Genomic DNA, 22,997 nt, shown 5'->3' with positions numbered 1-22,997 from the left:
ACTTTCCATTTTTTGGTGAGTTGAGACAAAGTTGATATGAACATTTATGAACAGGTTTTGTGTGTGCATGGGTCAGTTTCTCCCAAATAATACCCAGGGGAACAATTGTTGGGTCTTATGGTAGGTGAGGTTTAGTTTATTGAGAAATTACAAACCATTTTCCAGGATGGTTGTACCATTTTACATTCCCACCAGCAGTATACAAGTCCTCTGTTTTCTCTGCATCGCCACCAACATTTGATGTTGTCCCTATTTATTATTGTAGCCATTCTGACAGGTGTGTAGTGATAACTCATTGTAGTTTTAATTTGCATTTCTCTAACGACTGTGATGTTGAACATTTTTTCATGTGCTTAATGTCATCTGCATATTCACTTCAGAGAAATGTCTGTTTATGTCTTTCGTCCATTTTCTAATTGGATTGTTTATTATTTAACTGTGGAATTCTGAGCGTTCTTTATGTATTCTAGGTACTAGTACTTTGTTGGGTAAGTAGTTGGCAAATATTTTCTCCAAGTATATAGCTTGTCTTTCTAAGAGACATTTTTAATTTGGTAAGGTTCAGTTTATCAATTTTTCCTTTTCTGGATTGTTCTTTTGGTGCCCAGTCTAAGAATTCTTTGCCTAGCCCTAGATCCCAAGGATTCTTTCCTATATTTTGTTCTAAAGGTTTTATAGATTTATGGCTTACATTTAAAAAGTGGTGATATACTTGGACTTAACTTTTGTCTAAGGTATGACATGTAGGTCAAGGTTCTTTTTTTTTCCCGTATAAATATTTGGATAGCCAATTATTCCAGCACCGTTTGTTGAAAAGTCTGTACTTCCTCCACTCAATTGTTTTTATACCATCATCAAAAATCATTTGGGCGTATTTATGTATGTCTGCCTCAGGGTTCTCTATTCTGCCCTATTGATCTATATGTTTGTTCTTCTGCCAATACCACAGCTTTGATGGCTGTAGCTTTATAATTAGTCTTGAAATCAATTAGAGTGATTCCTGCCACTTTCTTCTTTCCCAAATTATTTTATCTATTCTTGTTCCTTTGCCTTTCCATATGGTGAGATTTTGGTAAGATTTGTGCTAAATCTGTATATCAATTTGGGGAGAAATGATGTTTTTACTGTAATGTCTTTTTATTAATGTCTTCCAATTCATGGAAATGCTTTGTCTTTTCACTTATTTAAATCTTCTTTGATCTCTTTAACCAGTATTTGCTAGTTTTCAGCCTCCAAGTCCTATACATGTTTTGTTAGATTTACACATAAGTGTTTTGATTTTTTTAAATGATTACAAATGGTGTTGTATTTTTAATTTCAGTGTCCATGTGTTCATTGCTGTCATATAGACATATAAATGATTTTTGTATGTTTACCTTTTCTTCTGTGACTTTGCTAAAATTATTGTTTTGCTAGAAGTTTTGTTTTTTATTTTTTTTTTAAGATTATTTTGTATTATTTACCTAGACCATCATGTGATCTGTAAATAAGGTCAGTTTTTTCTCCTCTTTTCTTTGTTTTTAAGATTTATTTACTTATTTCTCCCCCCCCCCCAGTTGTCTGTTCTCTTTGTCCATTCGCTGTGTGTTCTTCTGTGACCACTTCTATCCTTATCAGCGGTACCGGGAATCTGTGTTTCTTTTTGTTGCGTCATCTTGTTGTGTCAGCTCTCTGTGTGTGCGGTGCCATTCTAGGGCAGGCTGCACTTTCTTTCATGCTTGGCGGCTCTCACGGGGCACACTCCTTGTGCGTGGGGCTCCCCTATGGGGGGACACCCCTGCGTGGCATGGCACTCCTTGTGCACATCAGCATTGTGCGTGGGCCAGCTCCATATGGGTCATGGAGGTCCTGAGTTTGAACTGCAGACCTCCCATATGGTAGGCAGATGCCCTATCTATTGGGCCAAGCCTGCTTCCCCCTCTTTTCTGTTTATTTCCATTTCTTGCCTTATTGCACTGGCAAGACCTTCCAGTGCTGTGTTGAATAAGGAGAGTGAGAGCAGACATTGTTGCTTTATTCCTGCTGAAATCATTCTGTCTTTTAAAATGCAGTAGAATATTAGCTTTAGCTTTCTCCTGGATACTTTTTGCTTCATCAAGTTGAAGAAGTTTTCCTCTATTCCTATGTTTCTGAGAGTTTGTGTCATGAAAGGATGTTGGAGTTTATATTTTGTTGAATTCCTTTGCTGTATCAATTAATATAATATGACTTTATTTCTTCACTTGTTGATATGATGGATTATACTGGTTAATGGTTGAGTATTGAACCAGCATTGTATCCCTGGAAAAAATCCCTCTTGGTCATGGTATATGATTTTTTTTTTTTTTTTTTAAGATTCATTTATTTATTCTCCCCCCCCCAAATCATTCTTTTGCGCTCACCGTCTGCTCTCTTTGTCTGCTTGTCTTCTTTTAGGAGATACCAGGAACCAAACCCAGGACCTATCATGTGGGAACAAAGTACCCAATTGCTTGAACCACATCCATTGCCTGCTTGTTGTAACTCGTTGTGTCTCCTTGTTGCGTCTCCTCGTTGTGTCATATCATTGCATCATCTTGTTGCATCAGCTTGCTGTGCCAGCCTGTCATGCCAGCCCATCATGTCAGCTCACTGTCTTGCTCATCTTCTTTAGGAGGCACTAGTAACTGAACCTGGGACCTCCCATGTGGGAGGTGGGCACCCAACTGCATGACCCTTATCTGCTCCCCCATTCTTTTTATATATTGCTGAAATCAGCTTGCTATTATTTGGTTAAGGGTTTTTATATCTCTGTTTTTCAGTGATAATGGCCTGTAATTTCCATTTTTTGTGCTATCTTTGTTGCTTTTGGTACTAGAATAATACTAACATCATAAAATGAAGAGGGATATATTCCCTTTTCTTCTGTTTTCTGGAAGAGAATATGTAGAATTGGTGTTTGTTCTTCTTTAAATGCTTGGTAGACATACCCAGTAAATCCATCTGGGTCTGCAGTTTATTTTTCATGGGTTTTTAAGTTACAAGTTTAATTACCTTAATAGTTATAGAACTATTCAAATTATTCATTCTCATTTATTTCATTTGGGGTAAGTTGTGGATGTTTGTGCTTTTTTGAGGATTTGGTCCATTTCATCCAAGTTGTTAAATTTATATGCATAGAGTTGTTGATAGTATTCTCTTATCCTTTTGATGCCTGCAGTGTCTCTGATAATCCCCCTTTTCATTCCTGATTTTGTTCCTTTGTGACTTCCTTCTTTTTTCTTGTCAGTTTTGCTAGAGGTTTGTCAATTTTGTTGATATTTTCTAGGAACCATCTTTAGGTTTTATTGACTTTTCCTATTTTTCCTGTTTTAAATTTAATTTCTATCTTTTATCTCTGATATTTCAATCCTTCTGTCACTTGTTTTTTGGTTCTTTTAGATTATTAATAGGAGAGTATGTTCTGTTGAATGTAAGTATTCAGTTCTAGAATTTCCCTTTCAGCTATGCCTCCTGAAAAATTTGTGTTTTCATTTTCATTCTATTCTATTTATTTTTATTTGCTTTGAGACATCCTTTTGAGTCATGGATCATTTAGAAATACTTTGTTTTATTGCCGTGTCTTTGAAGCTTTTCCTTTTGTTATTGACTTTCTGTTTGAGTCCATTATTGTCAAAGAACCTGCTCTATTTCAATTCTTCTAAATATTACGTGCCCCCCGCCCCCCTGGAGATGTGGTCTACTTAGGTAAATTTTCTGTGAGTACTTGAAAAGAACGTGCATTCTGCTATCGTTAGGTGGATACTGTTGTTTGATTGTGCTGTTGAATTCTCCTATGTCCTTGCTAATTTTTGTATACTGGGCAATTTGAAGTCTCCACAGTAATTACAGATTTTTCTGTTTCTTCTTTTGGTTCTATCAGTGATTGCTTCACATACTTTTTAACCCTCCTGTTTGTTGCATATGCAGTTAGTAATATGTTTTCTTTGTGGATTTATACTTTTATCATTTTTTTTTAGATTTTTTAAAAAATTTATTTTTCTCCCCTTCCTCCCCCCCCCCTCCGCCGCCGTTGTCTGCTCTCAGTGTCCATTCACTGCGTGCTCCTCTGTGACCACTTCTATCCTTATCAGTGGCACTGGGAATCTGTGTTTCTTTTCGTTGTGTCATCTTGTGTCAGGTCTCCGTGTGTGCGGTGCCATTCTTGGGCAGGCTGCACTTTCTTTCACGCTGGGCGGCTTTCCTTACAGGGCGCACTCCTTGCGCGTGAGGCTCCCCTACTCAGGTGACACTCCTGCGTGGCAGGGCACTCCTTGCGTGCATCAGCACTGCACATGGGCCAGCTCCACACGGGTCAAGGAGGCCCGGGGTTTGAACTGCGGACCTCCCATGTGGTAGGCGGACACCCTATCCACTGGGCCAAGTCTGCTTCCCTATACTTTTATCATTATGTAATCTCTTCCTCCTGGTAATTTCTCTAATATTATTATAGCTATTTCTGCTTTCTTTTGATTACTGGTTGCATGGTCTAAGTTTTTCTATGCTTTTACTTCCAGCCTACTACGTTCTTATATTTTAAGTGAGCATCTGTAGACACTACCTAATGGTTGTGTTTTGTTTGTATCTACTTTGCAAATCTCTTAAGTGGTGAATTTAGGACATTTATACTTTATGTAATTATTGTTATGTTGGGGCTTCCAAATTTGTCACTTTTCTTTTTTTGTTTTCTGTTTGTTCTCCATGTTTTCCTTTTTCTGCTTACCTGTGTTTTACTTGTTATATGTTTTTACAAATTCAATTTAATTTATGGTGTTTTTGAGAATATCTCTTTTATAGATTTTGTAGTGCTTGTTCTGTCTATATATATTTTATTGCATTTTGCCAGTTGGAGTGAAATGTAGAAATCCTACCTTAATGTCCCTGAGCTCTCCAACATTTTTAATAAATGTACCTTAAACATTTCTTCTACATAGCTACAGACTCACACTAGACAGCCTTATAGTTTTTGCACTACACATCAAACAATTTATACAACTCTAGAGGAGAAGGAAAATCTGCTGTAATTGTGTATATTTTTTGCTCTTACCATTTTCTTCCTTCCTGATGTTTTTAAATTTCCTTCTTTTATCCTTTCCTTTCTGTATAGAGAACTTCTATTACCCATTTTTTTAGGATAAATCTGCTGCTGACATATTTTCTTAGTTTTCCTTCATCTGAGGATATCTTCATTTCCCCATCATTCCTGAGGGGTAGTAGGTTGACAATTCTTTCCTTTCAGCACTTGGGAAACCATTGTGCCCTTTCCTTCTGACCTTCGTGGTCTCTGATGAGAAATCTGCTGTCATTCAAATTATTTTCCTTCTTTTGGTAAGATGTTGTAGCTCTCTGCTTTCAAGATTTTGTTAACTTTAGTTTTCAGAAGTTTGATTTTGATGTGTTTTGGGATCCATTCTTGGGGTTCATCCTTTTTGGGATTCTTTAAGTTTCTTGAATGTGTAGCCTTATGTCTTTTGACAAATTTATAGAGTTTTCTTCTGATACTTTTGCAAATACTTTGTCAGCTGCCTTTCTTTTTCCTGTCTTTCCATGATTCAGAAATGTGAATGCTACATCTTATAATATATTCACACATGTCCATGAGATTAAGTTTTTTTTTTTTTTTCAGCCTGTATTTTTCTCTCTTTTTCAGGTGGGATGATTTCTGTTGTTCTGTCTTCAGCTTCACTAATCTTTCCTTTGTCCATGCTGTTCTGCTGTGGAGCCCATCTTTTGAGCCTTTTTTATTATCTATTTTTCAGTCCTTAAATTTCCATTTGATTCTTCTTTATATTTTCTGTTTCTTTGCCAAGATCTTTTTTTTTTCATTGTTCAAGCAAATTTGTAGTTGCTCATGGAAGTGTTCTGATGGCTGCTTCAGAATCTTTGTTAGGTAATTTTGACATCACTGTCATCTTGATGGTGTTGTCTACAGATTTTTATATTTGCTGAAATTTTTCTGGTTGTTGGTAAGATGAGCTTTTTTCAGCTGGAACCTGAACATTTTGAGTATTATGTATGATATTCTGCATCTTAATTAGCCCTTTCATTTTTGTTTTAGCTGGTTTTTTTTGTGACTTCACTCTGTCAGGGAGAGCACTGGCACCATCTCACCGTTACCCGTGGAGTTAGGAGCCCACGTTCCAAACTCGGTCTCTGCTGATCCCCGTGGCAGGGAAGGCTCCTTCTTTCTGCTGTGCTGGGTGAGGGTTCCGGCCAATAAGGCCCTGGCTGGGAGGGGCAGCCATGCCTCATACCCGCTCCCCAGGGGCGGTGCTTTCTGCCCTGAGCTGAGCAGACTGGGCGGACGTCGGCGGCATCTCGCCTGTCAGCAGCTGGCTGGTGAGACTGAGATTGGCAGTTTACGTTGGGTTTAGTAGATCTGACCCATGGAGCCCACGGCAGCCCAGACTCCATCTCGTTCACACGCTGCCTCATCCTCACAAACCAAGATGGTAGGTAGAGCTCCAGCCATTACCACTGTGTTCCCAGCAGTGGCAAGGAGGAAGGAAGAAGAACAAGCTGTGTTTAAGGGAGAGTCCCAGGAGCTCCTGCATGACACTTCAGCTCCTTTCTTTTGGCCATATGTAGCAGCTGGGGAGGCTGGGAAATTTGATCTTTATTCCAGGTAGCCAAGGATCCAGATATCAAACATTTTATTGGGTTGCTGGAGGTAAGCAGGGCTAGTGGGACAGCCAGCTGACCGCAGGCCTGCCTCTCCCGAGCTGGTGCCCTGATCTGGGTGTGGTGGCCCACTAGCTGTGTGAAGGGCTCCAGTTCCCTCTGCCGAGCAGCGTGGTCAGGCCCCCCGGGGTTCCTGGCTGCCAGCCCCGACTTGCTCTTTTGGGCCCAAGGCTGGTCAGGCCCCGTCATTTCAGTTCCTCGTTGTCATCTGTCTGTCCAGCCTGTCACTGGATCGCTTGGCCTGTCCCGATTCCCAGTCGTGCAGGACACACGAGGAATGGAAGGACAGGGGACGCTGAGGTCCTTCCCTCAGGCTGTGTCCGACACAGTGCTCACAGCTCCCGGTGAGAGCAGTGTCAAGGCCGTGAGAGGAGCAATTGGAGACTATTGACGGGAAAGGGAGAAGCGAGGTGGACGCTGGGTGGAGGCAGAATCTTTCTTACTTGATTTGGTTGTGGGGAAATTTGAGCATTTTTGTCAGTATTGGTGTGTTGGAGTTTGAGATTATTTTCCCCAAAAGAGAAAGATTATATTTGTACAGTAATCTATTCCTGTGATACCCTTGGATTGCTTTAAATTCAGTTGAGGGACCCTTGATTAGATTACTTGTTGAGATTGATTTAGGGCTTTGGATTGGACTACGTCAGTGAGGCGTTAACTTGGTTTGAGTCTGTTCTCTTGCTAGACCTGATATAAGGGGACACACAACAAACAGACACAAGAAAAGGAAGCCGGCATATTAGATTCTGCAGTGTGAGAGAGAGAGGACTGCAGGGAAACAGACGCCCCTGAGAGCCTTGAGAGGCTGGGCCTACGGGGCAGCTCAAGGAGAGAGTCCTGCTTTCCGTGCCCGGCTGCCCTCAGCTGAGCAGACTGGGCAGACGTTGCGGCTTCTCGCCTGTCAGCAGCTGGCTGGTGAGAAGACACCTCTGAGGGTGCCTCGGTTTGCACTTTTCATGGCCATGGAACTGTCAGCTTTTACCCCAAATACATCCACTTTATAACAGCCAACCAATTTCTGGTACTTTGCATTAGTAGCCCTTTGGCAAACCAAAACAAAGGGAGAGATGTAAAGATGGAGGAGGCAAAAAGTAGCGTGTTGAAGAAATGAATTCCGTGGTGGTGGGTGGGGCGTCCCAGCTTGCTGGTCGCTGGGGCTCTTTCTGGGTGTGGGCTGGGGGCTCTACAGGGTTTGTCTTGTTTACGTCTTTTAAGGATGTTGGCTTAGCATCGCCATTGCAGAGGGGCTGAAACTGAGCCAGAGCTGGTCCCCACCAGCACATGGACCTTTTGCTGCCACACCGTGGGGCTTCCAGATCCCTGTGGAAACCCTCTGGGGATTTCCAGTATGGACCTGGGGGCCTCTGGGCTGAGGGATCCAGCCTTGCATCCATAGTGCCTGAGGAGCTGACTCCTCTGGGGACCACCTGCCCTGGCTCACCAGCCAGAGTGAGCCACGGACTGTCTTCTCTCCCGGTGACTTTGTTGCTTCCCAGAGGATGCACAGGACCTGTACTTCGTTGTCCTAGTGTCTTTGGATCAGGGACCTTCCCTGTTTGTGCACCTTGTCAGCGCCTTTGGGCCTGGGGCAGGGGCAGCCTCTAGACGCTCCCAGATCCCTTGGCATTGCCAGCCTGCTTCCTGTTCCTTCTCTGCTGGCTGCAGGTGAGCCCTGTCCCAGCTCCCTCCACTTGGCCGCTGGCAGAAATCTCAGGCCTTCTCCCATGGAAACCTCTGGGTTAAGGCAGGAAGTGACAACTGCCTGGCTGGGCAGTAGCCCTGCCCCTTGTGTGTGTGGCCCCTCCATCCCTGAGAGGCCCTCCGCACAGCGTGGCCTGCAACGGGAAGGCCAGAGCTAGCTGGGCGTCAGGCCCGGGGGCCATGTGCCCAGTGTGGCCGTCCTGCAGTTGCGCCTCAGGGTCCTGCTTCCTGTCTGGTCTAATTTAGAGAGGAGCCGAGGACTTGCCAGCCTCGGCAGTATCTCTCCCTGGTGGGGTCTGACAGGCCTGCTCCACCCAGCCAGGAGCTGCGTGGGGCGGGGGGGCTCGGCCTGGATTAGCATGGGGGCTTGGAGCTGTGGGCCCCAGGAAAGCATGCTCTTAACCCTAACCCATCCCCGCGGCTGGGAGCCCAGGGTGTGCAGGACCTGGTGCTGCAGCCGCCCCACATTCAGGGGGGTCTTTATCCTCTTTGAAGTCCTTTGTAAAGGGTGAGAGTTAGACAGTCAGGGGGAGAGGCACGAGGAGCAGCCAGAAGGGAGCATCGGGGCCCAGAGGGCAAGGGTGGGCCCGGGACACTCCGCCACGGGCCCTGGTGTGGCAGCCCAGGCTGCAGCCAGCCCCAGGCCGCCACGGTCAGCCGGGAGAAAGCACCGCCTTGAGGACGCCCGATGCGGACTTCGCCTTAGCCTCAAAACTGAGCAGATAAATTCCCATTGTTTAATCGAGCCCTTGCCTGATATTTTCTTGACCAGCCCAGGAAACTTGAGCACCTAGGAGCCCTCTCAGGTCACCCAGCGAGACCACAGGCTCCGGGACGAGGGCCGGGCTCCGGCCCCTCTTCCTCAAGCATGGAGATAGATGACCTTGGGGAGCTTTCCAAGGGTATCACATCTATTTTCCCATTATAAAAAAATAGCCATCTTAAGTGCCATTTGTGATTTGGGGAAAGGAGGGTTGTGTAAGCCTGTGGAGCCCCCCTACATCCCATTCCACAGTCACCCGTGGGCGTCGGGGAATCCCTGGGCCCTTCCTCTGCGGCTCTGCTCCTCTCTGCACCCACAGGCATTTGACTGCCCTGGGCAGACCTTAGGTCATTGACTGCATCAGCTCCTTCTAGAAGGTCACAGAAGAGTGGCTGCGGGAGGCCCTGAGCCCAAGGGTCCAGTTGCAGCTCCCTGCCGGCGGGGACAGGCCTGCCCGCCACGTGGCCGGTGCCCCTGGGAGCCTGGCACACCTGGGCTGACCAGAGCCAGGCTGCCTTGAGCCACCCGGAGAGCAGGAGCGGCAGGGCCCCTTCTCCACGCCACCTCCTGACCTCATTGCCCTGTGCCCCCGGGCGGGGTGGGAGGTGCAGTTTCACGCTCCCGTGGCATTCCACACTGCTCTGCTCTCTCCCTTCCAGGGAGCAGGGAGGAGCATGGAGGGCACCGGGGGAGGTGGGGGGCTGTGAGCCCATGTGCGTTGAGCCGGGGGGGGGGCGGTTCCCAGGCCGCCCAGGGCCAGAAAGGACCCCTCCGGAATGTGAGAGCTAGGGCTTGTTCATATCCCCTGGTCCCAAGAGGAAACCGAGGACTGCCGAGGATGGCTACCCAGGGCGGCATGTCTCCTCTGGAAAAACACCAGTCCCAACTCTTATTCTCTTCTTTCACAGAATAAAAAAGGCTGGCCTACTTAGATAAGAAAGACATGACAAAGATTAAGAGCAGGGGCCACGTGCTGCCAGAGCCACTCCTCTTTCCAGGAATCCTTTGCCCTCCGTGGAAGGACCACTGCTTTTCGTAGCTAACCTTGAAGTCTCGGCGTGGACGTCTCTTTGGGGGCTGGGTTGAAGTGGTGGGGGGTGAGGCGGGCAGGTGGGGTGAGGATGGGCGGTGACCCTGGCCTGGGGACGCTGGTGTTTTCTGGAGGGCCCGGGAGTGAGATGGTGCTCCCTGCTGAGCTTGAGAACTCAGCAGTCAGGCGGAGGCAGGTCCAGCCCGGGGCCAGGCTGGGTGCTCAGGTGGGGGCGGGGAGACGGCGGGGTGGGCCTGCGAGCCTGGGGGCACAACCAGGCTGAGGCTGGGGGCCACGTGCGCCCGAGGGCTCTGCACGCCCCTGCCGGGGTGGGGGGCCCGCTCCTCACCCGGAGCTGTGCGAGGGGCGCGCCGGGGCAGAGCAGGGGGCCCGCTGTCTAACGTCGTCATCCCTCCTTGCCCAGGAGCGCCTCCTCATGAGCCTCCTGCCACGGAACGTTGCCATGGAGATGAAGGAGGACTTCCTGAAGCCCCCCGAGAGGATTTTCCACAAGATTTACATCCAGAGGCACGACAATGTGAGGTAGGGCTGGGGTGGCCGCTGCTTGGCGTGTGCCCTGCCGGCAGGGCAGTGGGGGCCTGCTTCGGGGAGGAGGCTTTTGGTTTCGTGGGTGGTGCAGGTGACCCTTGCTCTTTCCCGTTTCTCCTTCCAGCACCCTGGAGCTTGCCTTGACGCTTACACTCAGAGCTCTCTCCCTGAAACAGGGCTTGAGCAGTGACATCTTGGGGTTGGGGATTTGCCCGGGTCAGGTTATTATCTGGGCATGATTCTGATGGGCACCGGGCTCTGGGATAGGTCGCCCCACTCGCTCAGTCTCCTCACAGCCCTGGGAAGGGGTCTTGCTCCCATTGTACAGATGAGAAGACCGAGTCCCCAGAGTGCAGCAGCAGGCCCAGGGCGCTCTGAGGTCTGTTCGTTTCTTTCTTTCCTGCAGTGCGGTTAGAAAGCATCTCATTGAATTAAATTGTGCTTTCCTTTCCCAAAACTTTCCCTCGAGGTGAGTCATACCTGGACGAATGGGGGCTGCCCATGCTGGATGAATGTTTTTTGTCCATGGGCACTTTGAAGGGCCCCAGCACACATCCCCCACTCTTTGCTAGGGCAGACACTGATACTCGTGCCCCCCAAATGCCTCCAGGAAGCCCAGCTGAGGAGGGGCTGCTCTGTCCCCACCCAGGCTCCTTGTGTGTCGAGCCGGTGTGGCGTGCTGGGCAGGCCTGAGTGCCTTCCGTGCTGACCGCGTACCCGCCTCGCGCATCCCGCGAGGCAGGGACAGCCTCTCCTGGATCTCCAGGTGAGGGAGTGAGGCTCAAGGTGCGTGGAAAGCAGCCTGAGGCGGGCTCAGGTCCTCACTGCTCAATATTCGGTTCTGTCTGATGTCGTCTCACCCCATCACCTGGAGCACCATCCCCTCTATTTTAAGGCGAGGAAATTAGACCCGACCCAGGGGAGCGCAGGCTGGGCTGAGCCCATCTGCACATCTGCTGGGCTTTTCCCGCTCCACCTCACTGCTCCTCTCTAAGGGCTGAGGAGAAGCCCTTGCTGAGGAGGCCAGACCACGGAACCAGCCAGGCCGCCCTCGAGGGGACGGCAGAGCCTCTCCTCCCAGCAGGGAAGCAGGGAAGACGTCACCTGGCCCGGGCCTCCTGGGGCTGCAGGTGGAGGCGGGCAACGTCGGATGGATGCCTGAAGGCTTGCCCTCGGCTCTGACCTGGATGGAACAAACACAGGTTGGAGAGTAGTTGCTTTTCTTCACTGCTGGAAAGCCTCCACCTGCCTCCCCGGTGGGCCCCTTGGCTGGTTCTGCTGGGCACAGATACGACAGCCCAGAGTAGAAAGGAGGCCAAGCCTACCTGCCGCCCCTGGCAGCAGTGCCACCCCTGCCTGCTCTGGTCGCCTCCAGCAGCCGTCAGGGATGTCCTTCTACCTCCCAGGTACCAGTACCTCACTGCCCCTCCACTCTCCGTGTAGGAATACTCCAGCGGTTCCACATAACTCCAGGTTAAAGTCCAAACTCGGCTGCTCAGGAATGGTGTAGTAAGGGCCTCTGAAGCCCCCCTTACGCCTCCTTAAAAGCAGTGGGAACACTGGCAAAATGGTCAACACCAAGTGTTCAGGCCTCCAGAAATTAAGCAAAGGCTTGCAACAATCTAAGTAGTGTTTATCACGGGTGATGGCTAAATCTCAGTCAGCACAGTGAGCTTTTTGGTGTTTTAACACGCCCTGTTCCCAAACCCCTCTGCTCAGCTCTGTGGGAGCCTTAACAATGTATAGCTGCAATCACGGTGAAAACCCAGCAGGCCCTGGGAGGGTCAGAAGGAGGCTGGAGCCCCTTCAAAGCCCCATTCACAGGGAAGTGTCGTTATTTGACTGGTCTGGAAGCTCCCTGGAAATCCCACTCTGAAGGCCTGTCTCCATTAGACCTGATTCAGAGCTCACCAGGGCGAACAGCCTTTCCTCCGTGCGTTGGTCAGAAGCAGCCGGTGGGGATTGTTGGACATCGCAGCTGCCATGGGTGGTAATACAGGCCAGGCACGCATCAAGCCCACCAAAAGCCTTCAGAGGAGAAGCTGTGGAATGACACGTCCAGAGGGTGCGCTGCAAAGCTCAGGGGTCCTTCCGGGACTCCAGAAGGCACGTGTGGAGGGCTGTGCACATACTCAGGAAGGACTTGAGAAGGCCCTGAGCTCACTCTGGCTGACCGTGAGGCTTAGCTCAAGCAGGAAATGAAGACAAGGCAGCCTTGTAACCTCCCTGGCTGAGGGTCGAAGGCACACCCCGACGTGCATGCAGAGCCCATCTGCAAAGACTGAGAGACTTACTGGTTCTGGGCGTTGAAGGAAATCTATGTCCATCCATTACTGACCATGAAGACAACCTGAGGCTTTCGTGGACAAAGAGTACAGACTCTACAGAATTAGTTCAGGAAAGTCATTAGGAGAACACACAGCAGCAACAGCACAACAGGCTCTGGGTGGGGGAAGAATCTGATTTTCCAGAGTTGGCATATTATATTGAAAATGTCCAGTTTCCAACAAAAAATTACAGGAAAATAAAGTATGGCCCATACACAGGAGATAGAGTGGCCAATTGACAGTGCCCATGAGGGAGAACTTTAAACCAGCATTAGACAAAAGCTTTAAAACAGCTATTTTTAAATATATTCAAGGAATTAAAGGAAATGTGTAGTAACTAAAGGAAAGTATTAGGATGATATATCACTAAATAGAGAATATCAATAAAGAGATAAAAGATAAAGAGATAAAAAGCCAAGTTAGAAATTCTGAAGTTGAAAAATATAGTTAACTGACATGAAAAATTCTACTAGAGCAGTTCAACAGGCAGAAGAAAGGATCAGCAAATTTGAAGGTAGGCTGATTGAGATGGTCTCTTCAGAGGGATAAAAGGAAAAAGAATGAAGGAAAACTAACAGAGGCTCAGAACCCTGTACAAGAGGAAAGCAAAGAGGAAAAGAGGCAGAAATAATATTTGAAAAAAATAAAAAGGCCCAAAGTCCCAAATTTGATAACAACTTAGACATCCAAGAAACTTAACAAACTCCAGGTAGGATAAATTCAAAGAGGTCTACACTAGATGCATTGTAATCAGACTACCACTAGCCTAAGACAAAAGAGAACCTTGAGCCAGAGAAAAGTGTCTCTAGCACAACAGCCTCAATAAGAGGCTTCCCCCTCAAAGCCATGGAGGGCAGAGAGCAGTGGGAGGACGTATTCAGAGTGCTAAAGTAGAAGGGCTATCAAGCAAGAATTCTGTATCGAGCAAAAGTCTCAGCAGCAGTGCTTGCTGTCCTGTGTCTCCCCGGCCCTCTCCCTTCCCTCCTTCAAGACTCAGCTCAGATGTCCCCTGCACGGTCTTAGCTAGCATGACAACGCAGGCCACCTCATCTCCCTGCTCTAGCTTTCTTCACGGTAACACCTCTTTGCCATATTGCATATTTTGCCGTGTGTACTGTCTCCTCCTCCTCCCTCTGCTAGAATGGAAGCTCTCTGAGGGTGAGGATTGTTGACACTTGCATCTAGAAGAATGCCTAGAGCACACAGGCCTCCCTAAATATCTGTTGAGTGATTGAGTTAATAAGTGAGTTATTATACTTATAAACCATTATGAATAATTATAAGCAACTATTGAACCTTCATTAGGTGTAAGATATTGTTCTAAATGCTTCATTTAATCCCACAACCCCATGAGATAGGCCCTAGCCTTCTTCCCATTTTACAGATGGTAGGACTGACACGTGGAAGGGTCAGGTAAGTTGCCCAGAACGCCACTGTTTTCCATGGTGGAGCTAGGCAGCTCCTTCATGTCCAGGCTCGTCCCCCAGCTCTCCTCAGCAACTTTCCTGGCTGGCCCCAGGGAACCTTTCATCTTGGGAACCTCGTGCTCCACTGCTCTCTGCTCATACATCACGTTCCATCCCTTCTGGAGCTCTGTTTGCATGGTGAGCCCCTGTCCTGTTTATCACCCACCTTAGTTTCGTACGTGCTAGTTGCCCTTCTGAATCCTGCTGCTGCTTTTCCTTTTCCTTGATCTGTTTAATTCCTGCATTGGCTTCACCCTCTGCTTGAAGGCCTGGCTCCATCTGCACAGCTGTCTTTGGCCTTCGGAGCCGGTGCCGTGCCTTCAAGCAGATTTCTGGGCTCCTGGTGGCCTTGCTCCACTGCACTCTGTCGTGCTGTTGAGGTCTCTGCCCCTCCCTGCCCCAAGCTTCCTCCTCCTGGGCTTTGAGCCCCCTGAGGGTAGGTACCTCGGGGTAAGAGGCACTCACCAAGTGTCTGCATGTGCAAAGGAGAGTGTCAGGCTCCTTCCGCAGAGTTTTCTGCTGTAAATCAAGGTTGAACACTTGCTGGGAGCTTCCCTAGTGGGGCCTTAGCAAAGCTCGGCCAGTTTTTGTAGAACTCAGCGAATGATCAGAGGCTAGGAAACCAGCGGGTAGACATGTGGATGAATTGATATTCTTAGACTAGAAGAAAGAAAGAAAGAAAGAATGTGTTCTCAGAGATGTAAATAAGCCTGAATTTTATACCAAAACAGAAGGAACACCCTCAGTGCCGTCCATCTCCCCATGCCCCCCTGCAGTTCCCCTTCTTGGTGCCCCAGGATCAGGTAGACACACGGGGAAGACGCCGGGTTTTTCTTCATTTCATCGCTAACTCGTTTGCTCAGGGCCCTTGCACTCGCCCAGCCCCTTCTCTCTTAGACATGGACGTCTGTCCCTCCAACATCTCACAGTCTCATGGGGCTAAGAGTTGTCAACGGGAAAATCCCAGCCCCTCTCCGTGTATGAGGAAGGGGTGGTCAATGCGTGTGGGACGAGAAGCCTGCCTAGGGATGTGGACAGTGTCCCTGCTTCTGGCACAGTAGATTATTGACCTGTGTCAAGATGTGGTGTCAGGAATGAAGACATGAGCAAGAATGTGACACACAGCCAACCGCTGTGATCCCACATCTCATTATTTATTGATTCCACATGCAGTTTTTTTTTTTTAAGATTTATTTATTTCTCTCCCCTCCCCGCTGTTGCCTGCTCTCTGTGTCCATTTGCTGTGTGTTCGTCTGCATCTGCTTCATTGTCAGGCGGCACCGGGAATCTGTGTCTCTTTTTTTTGTTGCATCATCTTGCTACATCAGCTCTCCATGTGTGCAGCGCCCCTCCTGGGTGGGCTGCACTTTTTTCATCATGCGGGGCAGCTCTCCTTGTGGGGTGCACTCCTTGCGCGTGGGGCACCTCTACTCAGGGGCATCCCTGCGTAGCATGGCACTCCTTGCACGCAGCAGCACTGTGTGTGGGCCAGCTTACCTCACGGGCCAGGAAGCCCTGGGTACCATACCCTGGACGCTCCACATGGTAGGCAGATACTCTATCAGTTGAGCCACGTCTGCTTCTCAACATATGCAGTTTTAAGTATTAAAATTTCGTAAGCGTACTCCATGTGCACTCTGACCCCCTTTGTGTCTGTAACAAGAATGTTCTGGGCCACAAGGTGGCACAGAGTGGTCCTTGCAGCAGCTTCCGGAGCATGGGGCTTGCTCTCCTGGTGGGTCAAGAGGCCTGGAGGGTCCCGGCGTCTCTGGGCACTGCTGACAGCTCAGCACGTGAGGCCCACTGACCTTCCCCAAAGTGGGTTCATGGCAGCACCTGGTCCCCCCCCCTCCCCATTACACAAACCAAGTGCCGCACCCCAGTCAACCCTTAGGAATTAGGGGGGCACCCAGGGCTTGGTGGTCAGTGAGACTGTGGAACACGTTGGCAGGGTTCTCTGTGGTTCCACCGTCACCCCTCTGTGACCAAGACGAGGTCCTCCAGCTGCTCTGAGCCTCAGTCTCCTCACCTGTAAAATGGGGGCGATGCAGTGTTAATGTTGAGCCTGCTTCGAGGAGTAAAGGAGATGAGTTCTTTATTAAAGTGGTCTGCCCCTGTAAATTTCTGGACAGCTCAGGGTTGCCCTCTACTGAGACGACTTGAGGCGGCATCTGCAGACGGCGCACCCCTCTTTCTCTCGGCAGCATCCTGTTTGCAGACATCGTGGGTTTCACTGGTTTGGCCTCGCAGTGCACGGCCCAGGAGCTGGTGAAACTCCTGAACGAGCTCTTCGGCAAGTTTGACGAGCTAGCCACGGTAAGCACAGCGTTCTCCTTCGCGCAGACTCAGTTTGACTTGCTCCCGGAGTAACGGGGTCGGCCCAGTGGGTGCCGCGTCTTTGGAATGTGAACTCGACCGATGGCCAAGCTTTTCACCCAGCGAGGTCTCTGAGTCACCCTTGGTTTTAGCTAACTGGTCCTCGCTTCCTTGCCTGGGCCGAGCACGGCACTGGCTAGGTAAGAACGTGCTTGCACGAGCAGAGACCAGAGCTGTTGAATAAAGGGCTTCGGGTGCAGAGAGCTCCTGGCTCAGCTGTGCCCCTGGATACCAGGGGCACACGAACCCGCCCTGCCCCTCCACCCCACGGACAGCATCCCTGGCCAGGCTCAGCCCCGGGTCCTCCAGACTTCTCCCGTGGACCTCAGCAGCGCAGGCTCAGAATGCTCTCTGCTGCACATGGCTGAGGAGAAAGCCTGAGTGTTCGGGTGCAGGTGTCAGTGGACCCTTGTTTTCACCGCGGCACCATCCACTGCTCACCCTCTCCCTGACACGGGGTGGTCCCCCAAAGTGTGTCCTTACCAGAACGCAAAGACAAGACAGAGCAGCGCTCCCCTCTTTCCTTCCCCTTCTGCTGGTAGCTCTCTGCCCTTCTTGGGCCTGGCCTCAGCTTCTGAGCCTCTCCGTGGGCTGCCATCTTGTCCCGCGGGCCTCAGCACCTCTTGTTGAAAGGGGCGCCATTGCTCTCACCCCTCTCCTTGCTGAGCCCCAAAGCAGCTCTGCCTGTTCCGGGCGAGCTCCAGGGCTTCTCCAGGACAGTGAGGTGGCAAAAGCTTTTCATGGAAAGAGCCCCTTGCTTTCTGGCTCACCCTCGACCGGTTCAAGGCAGGTGGCCTGGGAGCGAGTGGGGTGCCAGTCCTGGCACCTCTTAGGTCCTGGGCAGGGAACCCAGTCCATCATCTTAGCTCCCTGCCAGCTGCTTTTCTGTTATTCTAGAACATTTGCATAAGAACAGGGCTTCCCTGGATTCCTAGAGCTCTTGTCCCTTCAGTAAACATCTGCTAAACACTTCTTGTCTTATCATGAAGCCAACAAACAGGAATAATTGCCTGCTTAAAATGGGCCAGCCCCAGTTCTGCCCTTCTTCAACTCTTTATGAGACTTAGAAACCCATCCCCATATCTGCCATCCCCATCTCCAAGTAGCTCTGACAACTGAAAGTTTTTTCAATGAACTTTTTAGAGTCTTGGTTTCACTTGGTGTGAAGATGCAGGTGTTTTCTGGTGGATATCTTCCCATGTGGGATTGGGCCGTGGGGGTGGTACTGCCTCCAGCCTCAGAGCGGGTGGCACATGGCATATAGCCTGCTGTGCTTTGTATCTAGAATCTAAATCTTAATTCCATTGTGCGTCGGCTCTGTGATTGCAGATCGGGGATGGTAGACCTTTTCTCGTGCAGTCCTCTCGGTCGCCCCATTGCACATATGGGAAGTTGGAGACCCGGGGAACTCACTTATTTGGACAGCCGTAAAGAGTCATTTGGGGTCACGGGGAGAGCTGACGTTCACAGCTGTGGTGACCTGGAGGTGCATCTGCACCGGCTTGGTTGGGGGTCTGAACACAGATCCCCACTAGGCCAAAGGCATCCCTGGAGGCAGGCCTCCCACCAGGGCATCTCCAGAGTTTTATGGAGGAAGAGATGTTGGACCAGGTCTTGAAGGACGGGTGGAAGCTTCCGGGCAGAGGTGAAGGACAAAGGCACCCCAGGCCACGGGACAGCAGACACCAGCCTTTTGCCCTCCCCCGAGCCACTGCACCCTGGAATCAAACCTTGGCCGCAGGAGGCCCCAGTGGCCGAGCCCAGCTGAGTGCAGCCGTGGGCAGTGGCCCCCTCCCGGGTGGATGAACCCCTGGATTTTTCAAGACCTGCCTGGGACATAACACGTCTAGCACCGAGTCCTTTGCCAGCCACAGCTTGCCGAGACCAGCAAGCAAGCTAAGCCTCTGTTGGCAGCAGGCCTCCCCCGGCTGCTGAGCTTTCCCCGTGCGGGAAGCCTGGCTTGAGTCCTGGGGTCCTTTGAAGAGAGCCTTTTCTGGAGGGGTGTGCACCCCTAGAATTAAGCGCCACTGGCCACAAGGCCTGAGGGGCTGCTGCCTCCCCTGCCCCTGAAACTGGCTGGCATTTACACGCCAGAATCGGGAAGTGTGGGGCTGGGCCAGGGCTGCAGATGGAGACAGCCTGTGCTGCCTGACCCAGGCAGAGCTCTTTGCAAGCCCTGCCTGTGACTTGGTGCCAGGAAGGTGGGACAGATCCAGGGTGCCTGGTGCAGCACCTCCTCCAAGGGCTGTGGGGACCACTCCTTAGGGACGGGAGCCTGGGTGCTGGACGGGGACCAAGCTCCGAGTTGCTCCAGGCCGCGCACTCACCTGGGTCCTGGGGCCCACCTGCCCCTCGCTGCCTTACCTGGATTCAGGGAGGGACTTGATCGGCCAAGGTCAAGGACTTGTCCACCTCGAGGGGGTTGGTGGGGGAGGCTGGGAGCACTAGAGGGTCTGGGAACCCTTCCCGGAAGAGGCACCGGCATCTTGGAAATGAGAGTGGTTGAGGGGAGGAGAGGAGCCCGCCAGCCAGGGCTGGGCCTGAGCAAGGGCAGTCAGGGCCCTGTGGGCCAGGGCGGGCGGGCTGCAGCTCCGGTGGGCCAGCGGCGGGAAGGCACAGAGCACTAGGCCCCAGGCGGGGGCCAGGGCCAGGGCCAAAGAGGGAGTGCTCGGAGACTGAGGGGCGAGGGGGGACCTTTGGGAGCCTGTTGCAGAAGCTTCGGATCATAAAGCGGGATTAAGGTAGGATGCGGAGGAAAGCGGGACGGAGGGGCTGGGAGCGCTGGCCTCCTTTCAAAGGCCCCAGAATCCCTTTGGGAGATCCCTGGTGGGATTTTAAAGGCCCTGAAGAGTCTGCTGTGAAGACACTGCTTCCTTTCCAAATGGGAAGAATGGACTCCCCATTGTTTTTTGGACTCGCAGCTGTACCAAGTCACTGACTGGACCCCTTGGGGCCTCCTAAGAACCTCCCTGGTGTGGTCACGGCTGACAGAGGGTCTTGCTTGCGCTCGCAGTCCCTCCCCTTCCCATCCTTCTGTTCCCCTCTTTACCAGGGTCCTCCCACCCTGACAGGAGCATGGGGGCCCCTCCCCAAGGCGTGCCTCACTCCTCACGACCCCCCTCGTCCCTTCTACTTGTGCAGTCCCATCTGGGGTCTGTCTTACCCCTTCCCCATTCTCTCCCTGATGCCTGCTGGGCACCAGGCCGTGGCCAGCACTGGGAAACAGACCACCCTACTGACCCCCAGGACCACCTGCTCCCTGGCTCCAGCAAGGCCACGCGCCCCCCGACCACGCTGCGTGTGCCTCTCTCCCACATTGGACTCTGAGCTTCCCAGGGGCCCAGTTCTGTGTTTCCCTCCAACGTCTGTGGACTTTAAGTGGATCAGAATGGAAGAGGCTCAAGATTCCCCCTACAGCCCACTCAGCTGTCCCCGGAGGATTTCTGGAGCATGAGTTTCTCCACCAGTCACTGACTGTCTTGCTTGTTATGGCCTCTGGCAAGGTCCAGGATAACGGGCTCAGGTTGCCCGTACCTCCCTTCACCTCACTCCCACTCCTGCCTGCTGACCCACCTGACTTCGTCCTTCCTCGCAGGGGGTTCCACTGAGGCAGGTGCCCTACTGGAGCTCGAGCCCAGCTGGGGGTGTCAGGTGAGCCCTGGCTGATAGTCAGCAAGGGATTGGACTTCGCTCCTGCACCTGCAAGGAGATGGATTCACAAACAAGCTGCTAAGCCTGTGCCGTTTGTTACGCAGCGACAGCAAACCAGCACACCAAGGCCACTGTGCGCAATTCCCAGGGCTCCATTCACATGGCTCTGTGAAGAGGTGTGGGTCCTGGCACTGCCCTAGGCATCCCCGTGGGGCTCTTCTCTCCAGCCCTGGCACCTTTCCTGTGGACATGCGCCCACTTGTCAGCACACGCTCCTTGGGCCTCTCGCCTGGAGAGCGGGGTCTTTGCTGACAGTCACCATAGTGTTCAGCGTTTGGAACACAGAGCTGGCACAGGGAAAGCCCTCCACTGTTGCTGGATGTTTGGATGGACGAAAGGAAGAGATGGGCTGGACCCGAGGGAACCTCCAGGGGGTGCCAGGTGCACTTTGCATAAGAAGCGCCCTGCCCCACGGGGTTTGAAGGGAGGCAAGAGGAGCCAGCTACCAAGGAAGCACAGATGCTTATGGGGAAGCGGAGAAGGCATCCGAGCCAGCAGGTTCCGAGAGCGCACAGCAGCAGGGGCGTCCCTGCTCTGGCTGCCAGGGTGCTGAGCCTGAGGACGTGGGGCTGCTGTGTGCATGCACATGCATGTGGGCAGCATGAGTGTGTGCTGTGGGTATGTGTGCGAGGATGCACGTGCAAGCATGCACATTGTGTAGTGCAGCACATGTGGAGCACATGGAGCACAGGTACGTAAGCATGCGTTGTGCACGCCTGATGTGTGTGTATTTCATTTGTAACATGTGCAGCACACATGCAACACATGTGTGCCTGGGCATGTCAGTGCAAGACCCATCGTGCAGTCGTGTGCATGATGCATGCGTGTGTGCATGTTGCATAGCAGCTATATGTGTGCAGTGTGTGTGCACCCACCAAGCCCTGCACTGCACAGGGTTAGGCTGAAAAGCAGACCCACTCGGGTTGCTCACAACTTCTTCCATGGCAGGCCCCTGCGGCCTGCTCCAAGCGGGGTCTGGCCGCGGCCCATCCTGGGCAGACCCCTGCCCGGAGCAAAATCACTCGCTTTCTGTGAATTGCTCTCCTTCGATTTCTTGTACTCCCCGACTCTCAAATAGCAGCTTGTTTTCAAGTGCACTCAGGCCTAGACAGGAGAAATCCCCGCACTTATCCTCAGGGGTGGGGGAGGTGGTGGGTTCTGGAACCCCTTCTGCTGCAGGAACTTCTGGCACGCACCACCAGGAGGGTGGCTGCACCGAGGCCTGGCCGCACGCCCGAGACCGACAAGGCCTTGCACATGTGTGGCTCTCCCGGCCGGTGTGGAAGCCGCTCTGGAGGGGAGGCGGCCCAGGGAAGTCCATCGCGGGGAAGGGGCATGCGCAGGGCCATGACAGTGGGTACCGGCCGCCACACTGCAATGGCACCAGCACCCCGCAGCACTTGCTGCCCCAGGGCCTTGGATGCGCGTCACATGGGCTCCAGGGAGACCATCGTCTGCACGGGGCAACAGGATGTGGAGAAGGTGGGGGTCTCGGGCCGCTGGCGCTGTGAATACAGACCCCACACAGTGGGCTGGCTTAGCAACGGGAGTATATTGTCAGCAGGGCCGTGTGTTGTAGTCTGCAGGGCTGCCGAGGCAGCAGACCAGAGCGGGTTGGCTGCAGTGCAGGTTTAGTAACCTGGACACTTAGAGTCCTGGGGCTGTCAAAACGTCCTACTCAAGGTTTCACCAGGAGGTGCTTCCTCCCGAGCTAAGCAGAGGGCGATCGGGTGCACGGTGGCGGCTCTGTCTCTGCCTTCTCCTCCAGGCACCGTTGCCCTCTGCCAAGTTTGTCGATTTCAGCTTCTGGCTTCCAGGGTGTCCCTCTCAGCTTCTAGTTTTTCTCCCATTGATGAAGCACTCCAGTAAGAGGTTTGAGGCCCTCCCTGGCACGCAGTCTGATCAGCGGCCCTCACCTGAAGTCACTTCATTGAAAGGGCTCACCTGCAGTAGGGTCGCACCCAGGGATGATTGGCTCTGAGGACATGGTCTTCCAGGGTCCCCGAAAGCCTCCAGCTGTCACAGTGTGTGTTCTGGGAACTGACCCTGGGAGAGTGGACCTTGGGGCCCTCTGGCTCCCTGCCCTCTACCCTGGCCCCCACACCTTTCTCCACCTTGGGCCCAGAGATGCACCTGGAAGAGCAGACAGAAGGGGAGAGCAGGTAGTGGATGGGAGCTGTATCAGTCAGTCAAGGGGGTGCTGATGCAAAATACCAGAAACTGGTTGGTTTTTATAAAGGGTATTTACTTGGGGTAGGAGCTTACAGATACCAGGCCATAAGCATAAGTTACTTCCCTCACCAAAGTCTATTTTCACATGTTGGAGCAAGATGGCTGCCAACAGCTGTGAGGGTCCAGGCTTCCTGGGTTCCTCCCTTCCAGGGCCTTGCTTCTTC

The 22,997-nt window shown here is 51.5% G+C and overlaps 1 protein-coding gene across 1 annotated transcript in view; it reads left to right on the top strand.

The window, feature by feature from the left end:
• Positions 1–22,997, top strand: part of ADCY1 (adenylate cyclase 1) — a 207,670-nt gene that overhangs the window by 65,385 nt on the left and 119,288 nt on the right. The window contains exons 3-4 of the mRNA XM_058296659.1: positions 10,597–10,715; positions 16,719–16,830. Coding sequence (XP_058152642.1) covers positions 10,597–10,715; positions 16,719–16,830 — 231 coding nt within the window. The remainder of the gene's footprint in view (positions 1–10,596; positions 10,716–16,718; positions 16,831–22,997) is intronic.

This window comes from Dasypus novemcinctus, chromosome 5 (genome assembly GCF_030445035.2).
Source record: "Dasypus novemcinctus isolate mDasNov1 chromosome 5, mDasNov1.1.hap2, whole genome shotgun sequence".
Classification (NCBI taxonomy): domain Eukaryota; kingdom Metazoa; phylum Chordata; class Mammalia; order Cingulata; family Dasypodidae; genus Dasypus; species Dasypus novemcinctus.
The sequence above is the reverse complement of the archived record's forward strand: the minus strand, read 5'-3'. Positions and strand labels throughout refer to the sequence as shown.